The sequence below is a fragment of the Lolium perenne genome, chromosome 6 (assembly GCF_019359855.2).
Source record: "Lolium perenne isolate Kyuss_39 chromosome 6, Kyuss_2.0, whole genome shotgun sequence".
Classification (NCBI taxonomy): Eukaryota; Viridiplantae; Streptophyta; class Magnoliopsida; order Poales; family Poaceae; genus Lolium; species Lolium perenne.
The window spans coordinates 199,655,621-199,675,768 of NC_067249.2; the positions used below are offsets into that span (position 1 = coordinate 199,655,621).

The 20,148-nt window shown below is 44.1% G+C and overlaps 3 protein-coding genes and 1 non-coding gene across 4 annotated transcripts; all 4 read left to right on the forward strand.

The window, feature by feature from the left end:
• Positions 1-3,732: 3,732 nt before the first annotated feature.
• Positions 3,733-9,898, forward strand: LOC127306426 (uncharacterized). The gene is made up of 9 exons (XM_051337060.1): positions 3,733-4,278; positions 4,490-4,551; positions 4,740-4,854; positions 4,998-5,121; positions 5,290-5,370; positions 5,913-6,254; positions 6,359-6,522; positions 6,601-7,433; positions 8,150-9,898. The coding sequence occupies exons 1-9, from the start codon at positions 3,932-3,934 to the stop codon at positions 9,613-9,615; spliced, it is 3,534 nt and encodes a 1,177-aa protein (XP_051193020.1). The 5' UTR covers positions 3,733-3,931; the 3' UTR covers positions 9,616-9,898.
• Positions 9,899-10,679: 781 nt separating this feature from the next.
• Positions 10,680-13,012, forward strand: LOC127306428 (ribose-phosphate pyrophosphokinase 4). Its single transcript, XM_051337062.2, has 6 exons — positions 10,680-10,969; positions 11,063-11,474; positions 11,577-11,645; positions 11,769-11,897; positions 12,361-12,460; positions 12,540-13,012. Exons 1-6 carry the CDS (start codon positions 10,818-10,820, stop codon positions 12,671-12,673), a joined length of 996 nt encoding a protein of 331 aa, XP_051193022.1. The 5' UTR covers positions 10,680-10,817; the 3' UTR covers positions 12,674-13,012.
• Positions 13,013-14,047: 1,035 nt separating this feature from the next.
• On the forward strand, positions 14,048-15,766 carry LOC127306427 (cysteine protease XCP1). Its single transcript, XM_051337061.2, has 4 exons — positions 14,048-14,547; positions 14,687-14,922; positions 15,010-15,150; positions 15,268-15,766. The coding sequence occupies exons 1-4, from the start codon at positions 14,085-14,087 to the stop codon at positions 15,499-15,501; spliced, it is 1,074 nt and encodes a 357-aa protein (XP_051193021.1). The 5' UTR covers positions 14,048-14,084; the 3' UTR covers positions 15,502-15,766.
• Positions 15,767-15,868: 102 nt separating this feature from the next.
• On the forward strand, positions 15,869-15,940 carry TRNAQ-CUG (transfer RNA glutamine (anticodon CUG)). The gene has a single exon. It is a non-coding gene; the product is annotated as a tRNA-Gln (tRNA).
• The last annotated feature ends 4,208 nt before the right edge of the window (positions 15,941-20,148 follow it).

Sequence of the window (20,148 nt, forward strand, 5' to 3'; positions counted from 1 at the left end):
AGACACCAAAGGAAAGTGCAAATATTTTGCAATCTTGAAAAAGGGTGATTGAGAGCTAGCATATTAGTAATAATCTGAGATATGGAATCCACATTTTGCACCAAAGCATCAGCTCTAAGAAACCAAGGCTTATGAAACCAAGCAGCTCGAGCGAAGGAGCAAGTGAAAAAGAGATGTCGGTCATCTTCAGGAATACCACACATAAACATAGCCGGTCAATATGAGAAGAGTACCTGGATGCTCTGTCTCCAGTAGGAATTGCCCTTCTTAAAAGCCTCCAAATAAATGTCTTGACCCTTGGAATCATTGACTTGCATTTCCAAATTTGCTTGAGAATTTTCAGCGTGATGTCATCAATTGGTGCTGGCTTTGGTAGGCCATCATTCTGCAAAGCCTGTAGACAAGTTTTATAGGTAGATTTGGAATTGCATTTTCCATTAGGGGTTAGCTTCCAACACAAAATATCATCTTCATTTGATGGAAGGATATGAGTGGAAATGATTGTTGCAAAGACGGTACATTGAAACAAAGATTGAATTAAATGGATATTCCATTGCTTTAGATTGGGTAGCCACAAATCACTAACTGTAGCTGGGTAAGAGAAACTTCCAGGTTGGATAATGAGGTCATCATAGATTCTTGTCCAGGAGGTGCACCAAGGCGTGCTCCAGAGAGAGATGTTACCCTTCGTGATTTGGTAAAAGGAATTATGTTGCAGCAGAGGGATAATTTTTAGAACCGAAGTCCAAAAGGCAGATTTAGGTATGTTTGGCTTAGGCCTCCATATCGATCCGTCACTGAAGTATTTGGATTTAAGGATGGAGTGGATCTGGCTATTGGGCTTCTCTGCAATTCTCCATGCCGAAGAAAGAATGAGCCCATGGTTAATAGCAGTCAAGTTTCGAATTCCCAGGCCCCCTTCTTCTTTTGGCGCACAAATATTCTTCCAGGCTGCTAGGCAGAGAGGTTTAGAATTAGGTTCAGAGTTCACACCAGTCCACCAGAAATTCCTAATAATAGCAGTAATCTTTGCTAAGAATTTCTTGGGGAAGATAATGTTAGACATGTAGTACACCGGAATGGAAGCGAAAACAGAATTTATGAGCTCGACTCTTGCTGCATGAGACAAAGAATTTGCTTTATAAGTGGAGAGTTTAGTTTTGAATTTCTGCAGAATAAAGTTGTACGCTTCAGATCTATTTTTCGCCGGAAGGATGAGAGGGTGGCCAAGATGAGAAAATGTTTCATCTATCAAAGGAACATGGAAAATGTTTTGAATGTTTTCTTGGGTTCCTTGATCCACATGCTTGCTGAATACGACCCCCGATTTGGTCCAGTTTGGCAGTTGTCCGGAACTGGAACAGAAAGTTTGGATGATGTTCTTCATTTGTTGCGCTTCCTGGATGGTTGCTGTTCCACAAATGAGTAGGTCGTCTGCAAAAAGAAGGGAGTGAATTGGGGGGCAATTTGGTCCAAGCACAATGCCAGAAAGGTCTGACCTTGATAAAGCATCCTGCAAAGCTAGAGAAAGCTCATTAATTGCTAGGACAAAAAGATATGGAGAAAGGGGACAGCCTTGTCTAATACCTCTAGTACTGACAAAATTAGCATAAGGCTGACCATTGATAATGACAGAGAATCTGGGAGAAGAGATGCAGGTGTGGATAAGATTAATGAAATGACCATGCAGCCCTTTCCGTGCCAAGGCTGCAGTACAACACTATAAGGAAACTGTCTTCTAACACTAACTTTATTCGTGGTAGAAGTGTCTTTTTCATCTCCAAATGACTTTTACCACAAGCATGACGAAATACAAACCGTTGTTGAAGATGCGTGGTAGATTTGATCAACATGGTTTACGAATTTTCAAGGCATGCATGCTCACATCTAACACAAAAAGGGTTTTGTGGTAGATGTGGTATGTATTATTTCACATCTACCATATACATGCCCGGAATGTGAGCACGGAGGCATCTTCGAACGTAGACGCATGAAGTTCAAAAAATCTCTCACGGTTTGAGTTCAAGTGCATAAACGATGGTTGCCACATGAGTGTTGCCTACTTTGATTTTAACGAACACGAGTGGGCGTGCGCCACACGCACCAAATGAGACGCAAGCTGAAGATAGAGAGGGAGAGAGTTATTTTGCAAGTGGAACCATGTGCCTCGACATGAGATTGGCAAGCTATCCAATAACAAAAATAAGAACCTCAAGCTAGTGAGCAAGTTCAAATACAAGATCAACCCAATGACGATGATGGTGATCAAGCTAATGGTGCTGATGAACTAAGTAATCTCCAATATCAAGCTTAAGTTGATGATCAAGATACAAACCAAGAATCTCAAAAAGAAGCTCAAGCTCGACCTGACATTATCATTGCTTTGCGGTTAAAGCAACTACTCATAAAACAATTAGTAGGATTCCATGGACATCATTCTTTGGTTTATTGTGTTGAACCCCTTAAGGTACATGAGGCGCTCAAGAACCTGCTTGGGCTCAATGCCATGCATGAAGACCTCAACAAAGTTGAGCGCAATAGGATGTGGCCATTGGTGGAAAGGCAAAAGATAGAAACCCTAGTGTAATAAGGACCAAGTGGGGTTTCAATAACAAGCAATATGCACATGGACAGAGTGGTCCGCAAAAAGACGATATTGGTGGCTCAAGGCTACACCCAAGTCGAAGGAGTCGACTACAGTGAAACTTTCGCCCTCGTTGCTCATCTTGAATCTATTCATATCTTTCTTGCTTATCCATCACAACATTATTGCAAATGGAGAAAAGTGTGTTTCTTAATGACCCCTTAAGTGAGATGGTGTATGTAGCACAAACTTCAAGATTCGAGGATCCTAAAATTTTCCCAAGGAAGTCTATGAACTCCATAGGTGCTATATGGCCTCAAAGCAAGCTCTGTGTTCTTGGTATCAACACCTTAAGGATTTTCTAGTTGACCGAGGGTTTAAAATTAGGAAAATCAATCACACTCTTTTTACTAAGAGATATGGTGGAGAATTGTTCATATGATAACTATATGTTTGCGCCATTATCTTTGGTTCTAATAAGAAAGCTTGATGGAGTTTCTAAACTAATGACGGATGAGTTTGTTATGTATATGATGGAAGGAAGGATAAGCCTAAAAGTCTAGCTTCGTGGCATTCTTGGGAGTCTCCAAATAAACTGTGGAGATAACCCTAAATTTGTTTGTAAAGGTTAGGATGCCGCCTCCAATGTCACTGCGTAGTGGATCGAGACACTTCGAATTATGTGAAGGCTTGATGAGATTACGGTGATCCTTTGTGGCTATTGGTGGGCATTGTATCAACACACCGCTCAAAACACACCGCTCAAAAGGAGACTAGCCCTCAAGGTGTGAACTTCAGGATACATCCTCATTTCCATCTTGTACATAGCAAGGACTGACGGTTGCGTCTTTGTTGTCCATGCCTCGGTCGGAATCGGTGAAGAAGTAATTGATGAAACAATCCCTTTATTTTCGAAATAAATTGTTGGATTAATTCGTGATCTCAGATCGAATTTGGGCGAGCAGCGGAGAACATCTTATCTTTCGCAAAATTTGCTCTTAAGTATTTCTAGTTTTTTTTTAAGATGTGCTCAAGTATATACTAGTACTTTTTTTATGTGCTCAAGTATTTCTGCTAAAACCTATGCAAATGCCATCTGAACTTTACAAAAAAACACAAACTATGCTCGCTATTACACTAGCGAAACCGGCACATGTTTCACTGTTACTTCCGCGTCCTCCTCGTCCCCGTTCTCTTCCTCCAAACGAACCCAACAGCCATCACAGATCCGAGCTCGCCTCCGCCTCGGCCACCACTACCACCGCCGCGACGACCGCCGCAAGCGCGCGGCTCCGAGACCCGAGACTTCTGCCCCGGTAGCCTCGCCGCGGCCGCGGCTGGGCGGCCATGGAGGACTACCCGGAGGAGCTGCGGACGCCGCCGGTGTCGCTGGTATCCATCGTGGGGTGCCCGGAGATGCACGGCCCGATCTCGGCGGCGCTCAGCTCCCAGCAGCCCCCCATGAACACGCTGGCCCTCCCGGACTTCGCCAAGACCAACGTCCTCTCCCGCACCGCCAGGAACCGCGACCCGCTCGCCCCGCCGCAGGCCGTCTCGGGGATCCTCAAGAAGGACTGGCTCCTCAAGCACCGAACCCGGGTGCCCGCCGTCGTCGCCGCCATGTTCCGGGCCGATCAGGTCTCCGGCGACCCCGCCCAGTGGCTCCAGGCCTGCTCCGATCTCGAGAACCTCAAGTACCTCCCTTCATCCTTTGCATTGGTCCCAAATCGACATGTGCAGTATCACAGCTATAATTATCAGTGTTAGAATGTGAATGTGCAACCTTTTTTTTTTGTCTTCGTGGGGATTGTGATTTTTCTGGGAAGCATCATGCCCTGTAACAGTTAGCAAGTGTAGTCCATGTTGAATTTACAAATGCCAATTGATGTTCTTTTCCTTTCGCAGGTCTATAATCCAGGGAAGACATAGTAAATTGGTGGTGATCCTTGTACAGGCTCAAGCTGGTGGTAAGTGTGCCCTCTTGACCACCCCTAGTGATCTCTTTTATCAATAGACCATTTGTCACAAGACTCTGCACGGCTTGTGCCCTATACTAGTTGTGATGTTTCAAATCTCCTACCAACCTTTGTTCATATAGCAGTGACATGCCAATTACGATAACGGTTTTAAGCAAATACTCAATTATGTCCTGCAGATGAGCTGGGCGAAGAAGTTATAGTAGCCCTGAGAAAACGTGCTGAGATTGATTCTAAACACTTGATTGTGCTGGTTGAGAGTGATGAAACAGAACGGAACAAATCTCTCCTCAAGTTAGTTTCTCAGGCGTTCTGTTTTGTTTTCCGTTATTCCACCTGTACATTTTTGTGCCAAAAAAAGGCTGTACCAGTTTCCCATAATAATTTCCATGAAGGTACGTCTCATAGTTAATATGATGTTCTAACCATATTGACAGATTGAGGACTATTTTTGCGGAGTTATGTTCCACATACTACAGGGAGGAAGGACGAAGGATTAAATCCCGCATTGAGAAGAGGAACTTCTCTTCAGTCGAGCTGAGTGTTCGCTACTGCTACAAGGTAAGAATCTCTGTCTCATCCATTCTGGTGCTACTTTTTTAATACCAGTGTTTAAGTGTTGTAAACAAAGTTTTCTATTTACACCTGCTCAACTATTTCATCAGAACATGTGAACAATTTTCCACCTTACTTTTGCATTATTCTGATGTGTCCGATTTCTTACACCAGGTTGCTGTTTATGCGGAGTTTAGGCGGGATTGGGCAGAAGCACAGAAGTTCTACGAGGAAGGAGTTCGTGTTTTGCGTGAGGTGTGATCAACAGTCCTATGCCTTTAGTGGCATAGCCTTGTCAACAGTCCTAATTAAGTACATCAATGACATGCTAAACTCTCTTAGAAGTAAAAAAGGAAAGGAATTATGGCTACCGTGTGTTCGTTCATCATATATTTGGCCATTTGCAGCGCTGCGTATATAAGCATCATTGAGCAAATGTTACTTGAGAACGCGAATCCTACTTAATAGAAGAAATATTCTTATTACGTCAATGCCAATTGAATCATTGTTAGTAGCTGTCATTTTGAAATTTTTGCTATTTTCCATTTCTTTGGAAGACATGATGGGGCAATCATTTGCTTCACTAGCTCCAACAGCCTCCATATAACAAAGAAATCCGTGAAAGCATCTCATAGTTTCATAATACATTTTCACATAAAGTTGTCCAAGCAACAGCTCTTCCCACCCTCTCCATTTGTGTTCGAACGTTCTAAATTCATTACTGTTCGGTTGATTTGTCACCACTGCTTAAACAATTTACATTCATTACCATCCATTGACAATTTCCTCAAATTTAGATGATTGGGACTTCAACAAGGTTGCCTCCAGCCCAACGCCTAGTGGAGATTAAAGCAGTGGCTGATCTATTTTACTTTAAGATATCAACATTGCTACTTCATGGTGGGAAAGTTGTAGAAGCAATCACATGGTTCCGCAAACATATTCGAAGCTTTGAGCGTGTTGTTGGATCACCAGAGGTTGCTTTTCTTCATTGGGAATGGTTTAGCAGGCAGTTCCTTGTCTTTGGCGAGCTAATGGAGACAACATCAACAACTGTTCCAGATACACTTTCTCCTCGGTTCGGAACTGCTGACAATGCATTGACCGAGTGGGAATTTCAGCCAGCTTACTACTACCAGGTTCAATCTAAATCTTTTTTGCACAGCACTGCGACAGGGAGATACATTTTTTTACTGGATCACACCTGTTATTTATTTATTTATTATACATTCCCTTCTGGCAGTTAGCGGCAAATTACTTGAGAGAGAAGAGGTGTGCTTTAGAGTGCCCTTCGTCAAGGGCAAACCTTACCGGTGATAATGAAATACCTGACTCAATAATGTCTTCTGTATATGTTGGCCAATATGTCCGCTTGTTTGAGCAAGGAGATACTATTTCTGTGCTTCCGTAAGTTTTCTTGATGCTCGTTTTTAACTGACAACGCAACTTTAATATGAATACTTACACCACACAGTATGGTTGCAGCCTTTCTGATACAGAATACACCAGTTATGCTTTGTCAGAAGCTGAAAGGTTTCAAGATTCGTATGAGATAATTGCATTGTTCAGAAAAGCTTATGAATCATTTCTGAGTCTAGGTGCTACTAGAATGGCTTCTTCCTGTAGTGCTGGAATGGCTATAGAATATTATGCAGCTGGGGAATTTGGTAACGCAAAAAAACTTTTTGATGGTGTTGCTGGTCTATACCGTCAAGAGGGCTGGACTACTTTGCTTTGGGAGATCCTGGGTTACTTGAGAGAATGCTCAAGGAAACTTAATTCTCTGATGAATTTTATCAGCTATTCACTAGAGATGGCTGCGTTACCAGTATTCTCCGACAGTGTACAGGGCTACTCTGAAAATAAAAGTAAGTGTGGACCAGCAGGTTGGCCTACCATTTCCAGGCGAGAGGAAATACAGCAAGAAGTTGTTAATATTCTCGAGGGGAAACATACATCAGAAGTTGCCGACGATGAATTTAATCTTGAATTGACGGAAGAATCTACTCACCTTGTTATCGATCAAATAAGTCCTCTAAGAATAGTGCTTGTTGCATCTGTTGCTTTTCATGATCAATCTGTAAAACCTGGCTCGCCTCTGCCTGTCAGCGTGTCATTGTTGTCTCATCTTCCTTCTCCAGTTACGATTGATCGGTTGGAGGTTCAGTTCAACCAATCTGAGTGTAACTTTGTCATGGTTAGTGCACAGGAAGATTCCTCTATGCTGAATTCACAAGGTCATGGACAAGTTGTTCATTCTCCTTCTCTTACACTGTTCAGCAATAAATGGATGCGGTTGACACATGAAGTTAAATCAGGTACTCTTTTAGCAGCTATGTGCTATTTGTTTCATTACATGTCCAGCCATGATATGTAGGATTGACATTAGTTGCCTTATTAAGACAAAAAATGCTGGTGAAGTTGGATGCACCGATGCACCATATCAGTTGGAGAATAAAAAAGCGGTCCTATTATTTATGAAAAAAGGGGAAACATCTCATGTTGATTGGAGATCAGGAAAATAATCTAAACCATTTATTGTATGGTGCAGTCCAATTATAACAGTTGTGATTCATCATTTAAAAGACTCCGTGCTCCACAACACATAACGTTAATGCATATCATTTTCATGGACTCAATTAGCAGAGTTACTAACTTGGAAAATAAACCAACTAAGATCAGCACGAAATATTAATCAAGAGAGAGTTGACAATTGTGGAGGAAAGAGACTCTATTAATATGGGAAGAATTAACCATGCAATTGCCTGTGCTGGTTGGCTGGTTGTGGCAGAAAAAAAGGCTTTTCATGAGTAGGTGATGTAGAGAGCAGAGCCATTGTACTGCTATACTTGACCGTTGAAACTATATCTGTAGCTTATTTATATTTTGACCTCTTCACTTTTCATAATCTATGGCTGCCTATTTTCTTCTTGATATGGGGATACCAAGCTTTTTGTCCAATTGTTAATGCTGATATTCTTTTTTCCTGCCATGAGTCCCATAATCAAAGTAATACTATGAGTACTTTCTGCAGGACAGAGTGGAAAGCTGGAATGTTTGTCGGTGAAGGCAGTATTAAATAAACGCCTTGTAGTTTCCTGCCAGGCTGAAAGTCCTGCTTCAATGGAAGACTCTCCTTTGTGGAAATTTGAGGACCAAGTTGAGACATTGCCTACAAAGGATGTTGTGCTTGCTTTTTCCGGGCAGAAGCTGACCCAAGTCGAAGAGCCGGACGCTCAAGTCGACCTTGTCTTAGATTCTAATGGTCCTGCGCTTGTTGGGGAGTTATTTGTTGTCCCAGTGACCATACTGTCCAAAGGGCACTCAGTTCATTCTGGTGAGCTGAAGATTAACCTCGTTGATGCCAAAGGTGGTGGTCTTTTAATGAGTCCAACGGAAGCAGAAGAATCTGAAAGTCATCACGTTGAACTTCTTGGTGTTTCAACTGTAACTGGGGATGAAGTGTCAAAGGAAGAAGTAGATAGCATAAAGAAAATCCAGTACTCATTTGGGGTTGTATCAGTTCCCACGTTAGCCACGGGTGAATCCTGGTCCTGCAAACTGGAAATTAAATGGCATGGAGCAAAGTCAGTCATGCTATATGTTTCACTTGGCTATTCCCTAGACTCGAGTGAAGATGCATCGCTACACAGACTTAACGTGCACAGAAGCTTGCAAGTTGAAGGGAAGATACCCATGATAGTTGGTCACCAGTTTTTGAGACCATTTAGGCGAGAACCCTTGTTGCTATCTAGGGTCAGATCCTCGAGCGGCGATGATAAAAAAGATTCGCTTGCTATGAAAGAGTCCAATATGCTTATTGTGAGCGCTAGAAACTGCACGGAGGTGCCATTGCGTCTGCACTCGATAGCCATTGAATCTGATGATGATGGGAAGCAGCTCTGCTCAGTGGAACAGATCAGTGGATTATCTGATGAATACGCAGTCGTTGCTCCTAGCACGGAATACAAAGCAATATTTTCAGTCAATCCACGGGCCAGCAGTCCGGACTTTTGTTTAGGTGAACTTTGCCTGAACTGGTCAAGAGATCTACGGCTTGGAGAGAATCAAGATACCCATGTTGTAATGAAACAAAGATTACCCGAGGTTCACATCGAGGAGCCGCCGCTTGTTGTGAGCATCGAGTGCCCTCCCTACGCCATCCTCGGAATACCGTTCACTTTCTATGTGAAGGTCCACAACTCGACATCCTTACTCCAGGAAATCAAGTACTCTCTTGTCGACTCCCAGAACTTTGTTTTCTCTGGGGCTCACAACCATGCTGCGTTCATCCTGCCGAAAACCGAACATACTGTCAGCCACAAGCTCGTGCCGCTCGGTTCCGGCTCTCAGCAGCTGCCAAAGATAACGGTGACTTCAGTGAGGTACTCTGCTGCACTGACTCCTCCAACGGCAGCGACGACCGTCTTTGTGTATCCCAGCGAGCCCAAATTCAACCTGGAGAAGAGCCATTCCATATCCGATGAATTGGTGAGCTAGATTTTCAGAAACTCAGCAATCCCGCCGAGCAGGCTTGAAGCAAAATGCTGTTGTTGTGAACAGTGGCCAGCAAGATGCTAAAAGTTTTGGCCTTATTTGATTTTTTGTAGACCATTTGGATTGACCACATATGCATGTAACTTGTGATTGTAATCGATTCATTTTTTTGGCCCAAGAATAGTTACACACACATGCTGGGCTAGGTGCTGTATGTAAATTAGCATCCCACCAGGCAAGTGGGGAATAAACGAGCCCCATGTCTCTCAGAAGAAGTTTATGTTCATTCTTCAGGTTCCTCCTTTATGCTTCTCAGGATCGAGCCCCATTGTTTCTGTGAACTGTGTTAGCTAGACTGGCACCTCTGATGTAGTACAATGTTGTCCCCTTTCAGTTCCCCTTCATTTGAAACGCTGCATATTCACTGTTTCATGTGTGAATTTTGAACCATTTTCGCATGAAATTCGTGCCCTTTTTGTTTGTGAATTTACAGAAACCGTTGTGTTAATCAATGCCCTGAAAGAGACATCCAAGCTGATACGATCGACGGCGGCGCGGTTGGCTGCGTGGTTCACGACGGACACCGTCCCGGCGGCGGCACTGTCCATGCTGCCTCTAACCAAACCGAAAGATCATGTGTGTCCATAAAATCCAAACAATTTTGCCCATAAAAATCGCATTCGCTATCTTTACCCAATTGGCCAACTTGCCTTAGGGCCTATTTGGTTCCCAGCCACAGTTTGCCAAGCCTAACTTTGGCAAGTGTGGCAGCCACAAAAGTGTGGCTAGGATTTTGGAAGCCACAAAGTGTGGCAAAAGTTGGCAAAAAATTCACTCTATGACAAGTGGGCCATATGATTAGTGAAGTGTGACAGCTCTAAAGTGTGGCAAGAATCAAACACATGCTAAATTGCCAAACTTTGATTTGGCAAAGTGTGGCTAGGAACCAAACAGGCTCTTAAACCCAAAGCCAATCAAAGACGGCTACCGCGTATTCGCTCCGTAGCGCGGCGGCTGGGACTGGGGGCCTAGGGTTTAGGGGGGCCAATAAAGTTGGAAAGAAAAAGAGGGGCTGGGAATCGAATCTATACTCCTCGCTGACCTGCGTGGCTGCGCGCGTCTCGATACAGCAGCCGTTCTTTCCGGGCTCCCTCCCGCGCCGCTCCCCTGTCCCCGCACCCGCCGCCGCCGCCTGCCGCGACGAGATGGAGGCCGCCGCCGCTCCCGCCACCGCCATCACCCCGAGGCACAAGGTGAAGAAGCAGATAAACCTCTTCTACTGCGCCGAGTGCGAGGAGCTCGCCGCCAAGGTCGCCGCCACCTCCGACGCCATCCAGCTCCAGTCCATCGCCTGGAGGTAAGCACCCCACCACCCCTCTCTCCCCCCTCCCCCTACCAATTTCCTTCAATCTGACGCCTCCCACTCCCATCCCGCCGCCGGCGCCGCCAGGACCTTCCCGGACGGGTTCCCGAACCTGTTCATCAGCAACGCGCACGACATCCGGGGCCAGCACGTGGCCTTCCTGGCCTCCTTCAGCTCGCCGGCCGTCATCTTCGAGCAGATCTCCGCCATCTTCGCGCTGCCCAAGTGCTTCATCGCCTCCTTCACCCTCGTGCTGCCCTTCTTCCCCACGGGCTCCTTCGAGCGCGTCGAGGAGGAGGGCGACGTCGCCACCGCCTTCACCCTCGCGCGGGTGCTCTCCATGATCCCCAAGTCGCGCGGCGGGCCCACCAGCCTCGTCATCTACGACATCCACGCCCTCCAGGAGAGGTTCTACTTCGGGGACGACGTCCTGCCCTGCTTCGAGACCGGGATCCCGCTCCTGCTCAAGCGCCTCAGCCAGCTACCCGACGCCGACAACGTATGCAACCCCTCTTTCCTGCTAATTTTAACCCTTGCGTGTTACCAACCCTTGCGGTTGTTGCTGCTGCTGCTCTGACTACTTTTGTGTGCTTGCTTGCAGATCACCATTGCCTTCCCTGATGATGGGGCGTGGAAGCGCTTCCACAAGTCGTTGGTCAACTTCCCTATGGTCAGCATGTTCTGTCCAATTCAATTTCCTTCATGTTTATCTTATAAAAGAGAGATTTGTCAAATTTTAAGTTTTCAGTCTGAAAGACTTGGTGTTTGACCATGGAGCTGTTTGGATATGCAGGTTGTCTGTGCGAAGGTCCGTGAAGGCGACAAGAGGATAGTCCGGATTAAAGAAGGGAACCCTGAAGGCCGACATGTTGTCATTGTTGATGATTTAGTTCAATCTGGCGGAACTCTTAGGGAGTGCCAGGTATCCACATATCAAGCTATTACAAGTTTCACTGCTCTATGTTCGGTTTCCTTACTTCGTGAAGTGAATCATCTGCTGTTCTGTGAGGATGGTAGATGGTTACAATTTCGTGCCATCAATTTTCTTTAGCTATTGAAATAAAAAACAGAAGTAATGGCATCCACAAATTCATCTGAGCATCCACATCTGACACTACTGTCAGCAGGCTAAGTCCTGAAAAGTATAGAAGTTTAGTTTCATTCCCTTGTGGAACGTAGTTCTAACGAGTCAGTGGCATATGAATATTTGTTTCATGCTGTGGGTGGACTTGGTGTAGCATACTCGCTTTGTGTCAATGTTCAGACAAATAGAAGTTACATACGTCATGTGTTAATTATAATGCAATCCCTGGACTTTTTTCCGGGCTATATTATATTGTTGCTTTATCATCAATATTTATCGTCTGTCCAATTGTGTTCTGCAGAAAGTTCTGGCAGCTCACGGTGCCGCAAAAGTTAGCGCATATGTGACTCATGCTGTGTTCCCCAATCAGTCACATGAACGCTTCATGACCGCCAATTCTGGTAATTGGTGGTTTCTCCTTGTTCCCCATCTTTCAGCTATTCAAACTTGCATTTGCTCATTGTTTTCTCTTCGTTGCAGCTGGGCCAGATGACCAGTTTGCTTACTTCTGGATCACGGATTCACGCCCTCAAACGGTCAAAGCCATCAGCCAACATCCTCCATTTGAGGTGTTGAGCCTTGCTAGCTCCATTGCTGATGCCCTTCAGATATGAGAACTTGTACTCTGGGATGGGCTCCTCCCATATTTAAGATTTAGTTTCCAGCTCCAGCAAAACAAATAATGTGGAGCGAGTTATCTAGTTGTGTCGAATCTGAAACTTCCGCTATCAGCCCCATGTTTGGATAATAAAACCTTGTATTAGATATCCACGGAAAATGCTCAGATCAGTGTTTAAGTTTTCTGACATGACATGACGGGTACCAATGTCATGAAATCTGAGTGTGTATGTGCATTTGATTGAGTTATCTTGAGAATCCTGGTCAGGTTTCGACCTCCTGGTTGTTGAATTTCCAGCAGATTGAACCATAATCGAAACCGGCTGGGTTAATTATCTGGTTCCTTCTGCTCTTTGACAGATAAACCCTTTAGTGTTACTGTCAGCCGGTTTTGCATTGTGTTCCGTCTGATGGACGATGGCAATGTTTCTCGGGAATATTAATCATTCAAAACGTAACCAAAGCCTTTTCCGTCCGGTCCAAGCTCCAGCCTTGCAGCATGGAGAAAGGTGATCAGCGAGTGCATGGTGGCACCTAGACGGGAACGTGCAACCAACTAGTAGTAGCAACACACAATGGTCTTCGACTTTTCAGGATTGGTACTGCTAAACAGCAGAGATTACATGCGTAACTGACACATTAAATTAGCTGGAGTGCACCAATGGAGAACATCAACCTCCACAGAAATTCAAATCACCTTTGTTAGTGCTCGACCCATGTGACAATGATACTGCCTATTTGTATAGGTGGAACCGTGTGCCCGCATATGGTTCTGAAATAAGCTCGTATGGCACATTTGATTCAAGTATTGAAGTTTCGTCTAAAATGTATTCTTAGATTGTTATATGTCTGAACTCTATGCAACCTTCAGTGAATTTAAACATTTAGGGCATTCCCACCTGATACTTCCCTGTACATCACACATACAGCCTACTCTGCAAGCCACTGGACCTGTGAGGCTGTGAAGTCGAACAGGAAATAAAATAAAATACAAGTAGTTTGTTACTATCTAATTATAAAATGGGATGAGGTGCACATCTGTTTGGTGATGAATGACTTGAGCAACTAAGCAAAAGATACTTGTCCATCCTTCTAAATAACCATTATGCAGCTGCTTCGCATGGCTGAACAAGTTACCTCCGAGTCCGTCGGTGTGCAAGGCTGCAAGCATAGGCTACTCACTATTGTAATGCATAGTGCTACGTAAACCCAATTTGAACCTGACTGCAACCTGCAGCTTCCTCATAAAGCAAGGTACCATCTTTCAAACTTCCTCCACAAGGGCCATATCAGGTGAGACGAATTGCTTGCTTGCAAGAAACATGCATGGCCAGTGATGATCAGTATATAAATGCGTTCATGTCTTTCTGGCATTTCCATGACAAGAAATCGTGCTAGCCTGTCGCAATGGAATCAAAGCTGTCAGTCTTCTTCTTGTTGCTAGGTTTTGCAGCATGTTCTTGTAGCGCTAGCCACCACGATCCCTCGGTTGTGGGATACTCCCAGGAGGATATCGCGGTTCCAAATAGGATCCATGATCTCTTTGGTTCGTGGTCAGTCAAGCATAGCAAGATCTATGCGAGTCCGAAGGAGAAAGTGAAGAGGTACGAGGTGTTCAGGCAAAACCTGAAGCACATTGTGGAAACAAACAGGAGGAATGGGAGCTACTGGCTAGGCTTGAACCAGTTCGCCGACGTCGCTCACGAGGAATTCAAGGCCAGTCATTTGGGATTGAGCATTGGTTTAGCAGGAACAAATGGAACACGCGCTGCGACGACGTTCAGGTACGAGAGCGCCGTGGATCTGCCCTGGGAAGTGGACTGGAGAAACAAGGGAGCCGTCACGCCCGTGAAGAACCAAGGAGACTGCGGTAAGCACCTTCTCTGAGCATTGCACGACATCTATGTCAGGCTTTCAGTAAGAACATACACCATCTCTCTGAACATTCCACTGAAATATGCTGAAGGTGTCAAGAGTGCTACAAGGCATATTAATTCAATTGATTGCAGGGAGTTGCTGGGCCTTCACGACGGTGGCGGCCGTGGAAGGGATAAACCAGATTGTAACTGGCAAGTTGGAGTCGCTGTCGGAGCAGGAGCTGATGGACTGTGACAGCACGTTCGATCATGGCTGCGGAGGCGGTCTGATGGACTTCGCCTTCGCCTACATAATGGGGAACCAGGGGATCCACACCGACGAGGACTACCCGTACCTCATGGAGGAGGGCTACTGCAAAGGAAAACAGGTTGGTACATGGAACAAATTCTTCAGAGGCAATTCAGTCATGTAGTTCTAACAAATGGACATTGATGATATTTCCTCTGGTGTTTAGCCTGGCTCCAAAGTTGTCACCATAAGTGGCTTCGAGGACGTGCCGGAGAACAGCGAGGTTAGCCTGCTGAAAGCGTTGGCTCATCAGCCTGTCAGTGTGGGTATAGCTGCAGGGAGCAAAGACTTCCAATTCTACAAAGGGGTAAGAGAAAAACAAAAGATTGGTATCTGTTCTTTGTCTCACCATGACACAAACAAATGACGCAAAAAAACTGATAATTACCTTCCTCCGGGTATGTGTGTCTGTGCCTGACTGCAGGGGGTGTTTGAAGGAACGTGCGGCACCGAGCTGGATCATGCACTGACGGCCGTCGGATACGGCTCATCCGACGGCCATGACTACATCATCATGAAGAACTCGTGGGGCACGAGTTGGGGGGAGCAAGGGTATCTCAGGATAAAGAGGGGCACCGGCAAACCCGAGGGCGTCTGTGACATCTACAAGATTGCTTCTTACCCTACCAAGAGCAACAGTACAGGCTGGGGAGGCTGATTTTTGTAAACAGCAGATGTCTTGAGATTCATTCATTCCAAGTGCTAGCACATGGAAGCAAGATCATTTTTTCCCCAGAACACGAAGTGACATCATTCAAACTAGTGATAGCTGTTCTTCGTTCCGTTGTTCAGTTCAGTTGTTCTACGCCTGTAGTACCACTTTCCTGTCTTCGCCTTCATATTCAGGTAACACAGTTGGGTAAAGGAGGGGCAATGGTGATTCAGATGCCCGTGTGTGTGACACCTTGATCTGTTGGAAGTCCTGGGCCGCCCAGTGCAGGAGTGATCGAGCCAGCGAGTAGAATGCTATTGATAACGAGTATATCATTGAATACTAAATCTAATTCCTCCGATTAGCACAAACAGGTCCTATGGTCTAGCGGTTAGGACATTGGACTCTGAATCCAGTAACCCGAGTTCAATTCTCGGTAGGACCTCTTTTTTGTTTATTTTTGTTCGACGACTTAATGCAGTGGAATGGCAGTTTTAGTCCTAAATTTATATGTAGTAGTAGAGAAAAAAGAGGCTACAGTCGCCAAGTTTGTTTCTTCTCGAGTGATAGCATCCACGCATTTTTATGTTGAAAATAACCATATATTTTCATTAGATTAACTTATTAGCGAGAGCATGCTCACCGCATGAGAAAATATAAGTGTTAGAAGCAAAAAAAAAAAAATCTAATTTTACTCCTTGATAATCTTTTACCTTAGGCCGCCATTGTTGTGGAAATATCAACTAGGTATAGCACAGCAGGATTCTAATTCCGGTAAGTAGGCGAGCCAGGTGGCTCACTTGCTAGAAAACCAAGATGGAGGAGTCCAGTCCGGAGATAAGTAGTCGGATCTGGCCCATAGTAAATCTCGGTCGGATGTTTAACGTGCACGACAAGATAACTTAGTTTAACCTAGATTTACTCATAGCCGGATAGATCTCTACCATTGTAACCCTAAACTCGATCGCCTTTATAAGCCGAATCCTGGGAGCCTAAAGGCATGGCACAATGATACGTCTCAAACGTATCTATAATTTCTTATGTTCCATGCTACTTTTATGATGATACTCACATGTTTTATACACACTTTATGTCATATTTATGCATTTTTCGGCACTAACCTATTGACGAGATGCCGAAGAGCCAGTTGCTGTTTTCTGCTGTTTTTCGTTTCAGAAATCCTAGTAAGGAAATATTCTCGGAATTGAACGAAATCAACGCCCAGGATCTTATTTTTCCACGAAGCTTCCAGAAGTCCGAATGGGAAACAAAGTGGGGCGACGAGGCGGCGACACGCCAGGGCGGCGCGGCCCAGGCCCTGGCCGCGCGGCCCTGTTGTGTGGGCCCCTCGCGTCGCCCATAAACCTACCTCTCCGACTATAAGAAGCCTTCGTCGATAATAACTCCAGTACCGAGAGCCACGATACGGAAAACCTTCCCGGAGACGCCGCCGCCGCCAATCCCATCTCGGGATTCGGGAGATCGCCTCGGCACCCTGCCGGAGAGGGGAATCATCTCCCGGAGGACTCTTCATCGCCATGATCGCCTCCGGATTGATGTGTGAGTAATTCACCCCTGGACTATGGGTCCATAGCATTAGCTAGATGGTTGTCTTCTCCTCATTGTGCTATCATTGTTGGATCTTGTGAGCTGCCTAACATGATCAAGATCATCTATCTGTAATGCTACATGTTGCGTTTGTTGGGATCCGATGAATATGGAATACTATGTTATGTTGATTATCAATCTATCATCTATGTGTTGTTTATGATCTTGCATGCTCTCCGTTGCTAGTAGAGGCTCTGGCCAAGTTGATACTTGTAACTCCAAGAGGGAGTATTTATGCTCGATAGTGGGTTCATGCCTCCATTAAATGCAGGACGATGTGAGAAAGTTCTAAGGTTGTGGATGTGCTGTTGCCACTAGGGATAAAACATCAATGCTATGTCTAAGGATGTATTTATTGATTACATTACGCACCATACTTAATGCAATTGTCTGTTGTTTGCAACTTAATACTGGAAGGGGTTCGGATGATAACCTGAAGGTGGACTTTTTAGGCATAGATGCATGCTGGATAGCGGTCTATGTACTTTGTCGTAATGCCCAATTGAATTCCACACTACTCATCATGATATGTATGTGCATTGTCATGCCCTCTCTATTTGTCAATTGCCCAACTGTAATTTGTTCACCCAACATGCTAATTCTTATCGGAGAGACACCACTAGTGAACTGTGGACCCCGGTCCATTCTTTTACATCGAATACAATCTAGTGTAATACTTGTTTTACTGTTCTTTGCAAACATCATCTTCCACACTATACATCTAATCCTTTGTTACAGCAAGCCAGTGAGATTGACAACCTCACTGTTAAGTTGGGGCAAAGTACTTGGATTGTGTTGTGCAGGTTCCACGTTGGCGCCGGAATCCCTGGTGTTGCGCCGCACTACACTCCACCACCAACAACCATCAACATGCTTCTTGGCTTCTACTGGTTCGATAAACCTTGGTTTCTTACTAAGGGAAAACTTGCTGCTGTACACATCATACCTTCCTCTTGGGGTTCCCAACGGACGAGTGCTTTACCGTCACAAGGAAGCTACTACTACCACGCTAGCAGCATACTTTTTCTGGCGCCGTTGCCGGGGAGATCAAGACACGCTGCAAGGGGACTCTTCCACTTCCAATCTCTTTACTTTGTTTTTGTCTTGCTTTACTTTACTTTATTTACTGCTTTGTTTGCTTTCTTATATCAAAATACAAAAAAATTAGTTACTTGCTTTACTTTATTTACTATCTTGTTTGCGTTCTCCATATTAAAAACACAAAAATTAATTACTTGCATTTACTTTATCTAGTTTGCTTTATTTACTATTGCTAAAATGGGTACTCCTGAAAATACTAAGTTGTGTGACTTCACTAGCACAAATAATAATGATTTCTTGTGCACACCTATTGCTCCACCTGCTACTACAGCAGAATTCTTTGAAATTAAACCTGCTTTACTGAATCTTGTTATGAGAGAGCAATTTTCTGGTGTTAGTTCTGATGATGCTGCTGCCCATCTTAATAATTTTGTTGAACTATGTGAAATGCAAAAGTATAAGGATGTAGATGGTGACATTATAAAATTAAAATTATTTCCTTTCTCCTTAAGAGGAAGAGCTAAAGATTGGTTGCTATCTTTGCCTAAGAATAGTATTGATTCATGGACTAAATGTAAGGGTGCTTTCATTGGTAGATATTATCCTCCTGCTAAAATTATATCTTTGAGAAGTAGCATAATGAAATTTAAGCAATTGGATAATGAGCATGTTTCTCAAGCATGGGAAAATGTGAAATCTTTGGTTAAAAATTGGCCTACCCATGGACTGACTACTTGGATGATCATCCAAACCTTTTATGCAGGATTGAATTTTTCTTCACGGAACCTATTGGATTCAGCTGCTGGAGGTACCTTTATGTCCATTACTCTAGGCGCCGCAACAAAGCTTCTTGATGATATGATGATTAATTACTCTGAATGGCACACGGAAAGAGCTCCACAAGGTAAGAAGACCTTTTCTTCGAACTGTTGGTGCTACTATTGATATGAAGGAAGGGAATATTAAATATCAATTTCCTCTCAAGAAAGGTATGGAACACTTCCCTAGAAAGAGAATGAAGTTACCTTTTGATTCTATTATTAGAACAAATTATGATGTTGATGCTTCATCTCTTGATAATACTTGATACACACTTTCTGCGCCTAGCTGAAAGGCTTTAAAGAAAAGCGCTTATGGGAGACAACCCATGATTTTACTTCTGCACTTTTATTTTATATTTGAGTCTTGGAAGTTGTTACTACTGTAGTAACCTCTCCTTATCTTTATTTTATTGCATTGTTGTGCCAAGTAAAGTCTTTAATGATAAAGTTGATACTAGATTTGGAATAATGCGCAGAAACAGTTTTCTTGCTGTCACGAAATTGAGTCGCTATGTCTGTAGGTAACTCAGAAAAATATGCTAATTTACGTGCGTGATCCTCAGATATGTACGCAACTTTCATTAGTTTTGAGTTTTCTCATTTGAGCAAGTCTGGTGCCCCAGAAAAATTCGTCTTTACGTACTGTTTTGTTTTGACAGATTCTGCCTTTTATTTCGCATAGCCTGTTTTGCTATGTTTGATGGATTTCTTTGTTCCATTAACTTTCAGTAGCTTTGTGCAATATCCAGAAGTGTTAATAATGATTGTGTCACCTCTGAATATGTGAATTTTTGATTATGCACTAACCCTCTAATGAGTTTGTTTTGAGTTTGGTGTGGAGGAAGTTTTCAAGGATCAAGAGAGGAGGATGATACAATATGATCAAGGAGAGTGAAAGCTCTAAGCTTGGGGATACCCCCGTGGTTCATCCCTGCATATTTCAAGAAGACTCAAGCATCTAAGCTTGGGGATGCCCAAGGCACCCCCTTCTTCATCGACAAATTATCAGGTCACCTGTAGTGAAACTATATTTTTATTCGTCACATCTTATGTGCTTTACTTGGGGCGTCTTTATGTTCTTGTTTTTGTTTTGTTTGAATAAAGTTGGATTCTAGCATTCATTGTGTGGGAGAGAGACACGCTCCGCTGTTGCATATGGACAAATACGTCCTTAGCTTTAATC

Excerpts from the sequence above, each read along its gene's own strand:
- LOC127306426 (XM_051337060.1), top strand. The coding sequence starts at position 3,932 with ATGGAGGACTACCCGGAGGAGCTGCGGACGCCGCCGGTGTCGCTGGTA. Across the intron at positions 4,279-4,489 it reads TCCGATCTCGAGAACCTCAA|GTCTATAATCCAGGGAAGAC; the intron begins GTACCTCCCTTC and ends TTCCTTTCGCAG. Across the intron at positions 6,255-6,358 it reads AGCCAGCTTACTACTACCAG|TTAGCGGCAAATTACTTGAG; the intron begins GTTCAATCTAAA and ends CCCTTCTGGCAG.
- LOC127306428 (XM_051337062.2), top strand. The coding sequence starts at position 10,818 with ATGGAGGCCGCCGCCGCTCCCGCCACCGCCATCACCCCGAGGCACAAG. Across the intron at positions 11,475-11,576 it reads AGCTACCCGACGCCGACAAC|ATCACCATTGCCTTCCCTGA; the intron begins GTATGCAACCCC and ends GCTTGCTTGCAG. Across the intron at positions 11,898-12,360 it reads GAACTCTTAGGGAGTGCCAG|AAAGTTCTGGCAGCTCACGG; the intron begins GTATCCACATAT and ends TGTGTTCTGCAG.
- LOC127306427 (XM_051337061.2), top strand. The coding sequence starts at position 14,085 with ATGGAATCAAAGCTGTCAGTCTTCTTCTTGTTGCTAGGTTTTGCAGCA. Across the intron at positions 14,548-14,686 it reads GAAGAACCAAGGAGACTGCG|GGAGTTGCTGGGCCTTCACG; the intron begins GTAAGCACCTTC and ends AATTGATTGCAG. Across the intron at positions 14,923-15,009 it reads GCTACTGCAAAGGAAAACAG|CCTGGCTCCAAAGTTGTCAC; the intron begins GTTGGTACATGG and ends TCTGGTGTTTAG.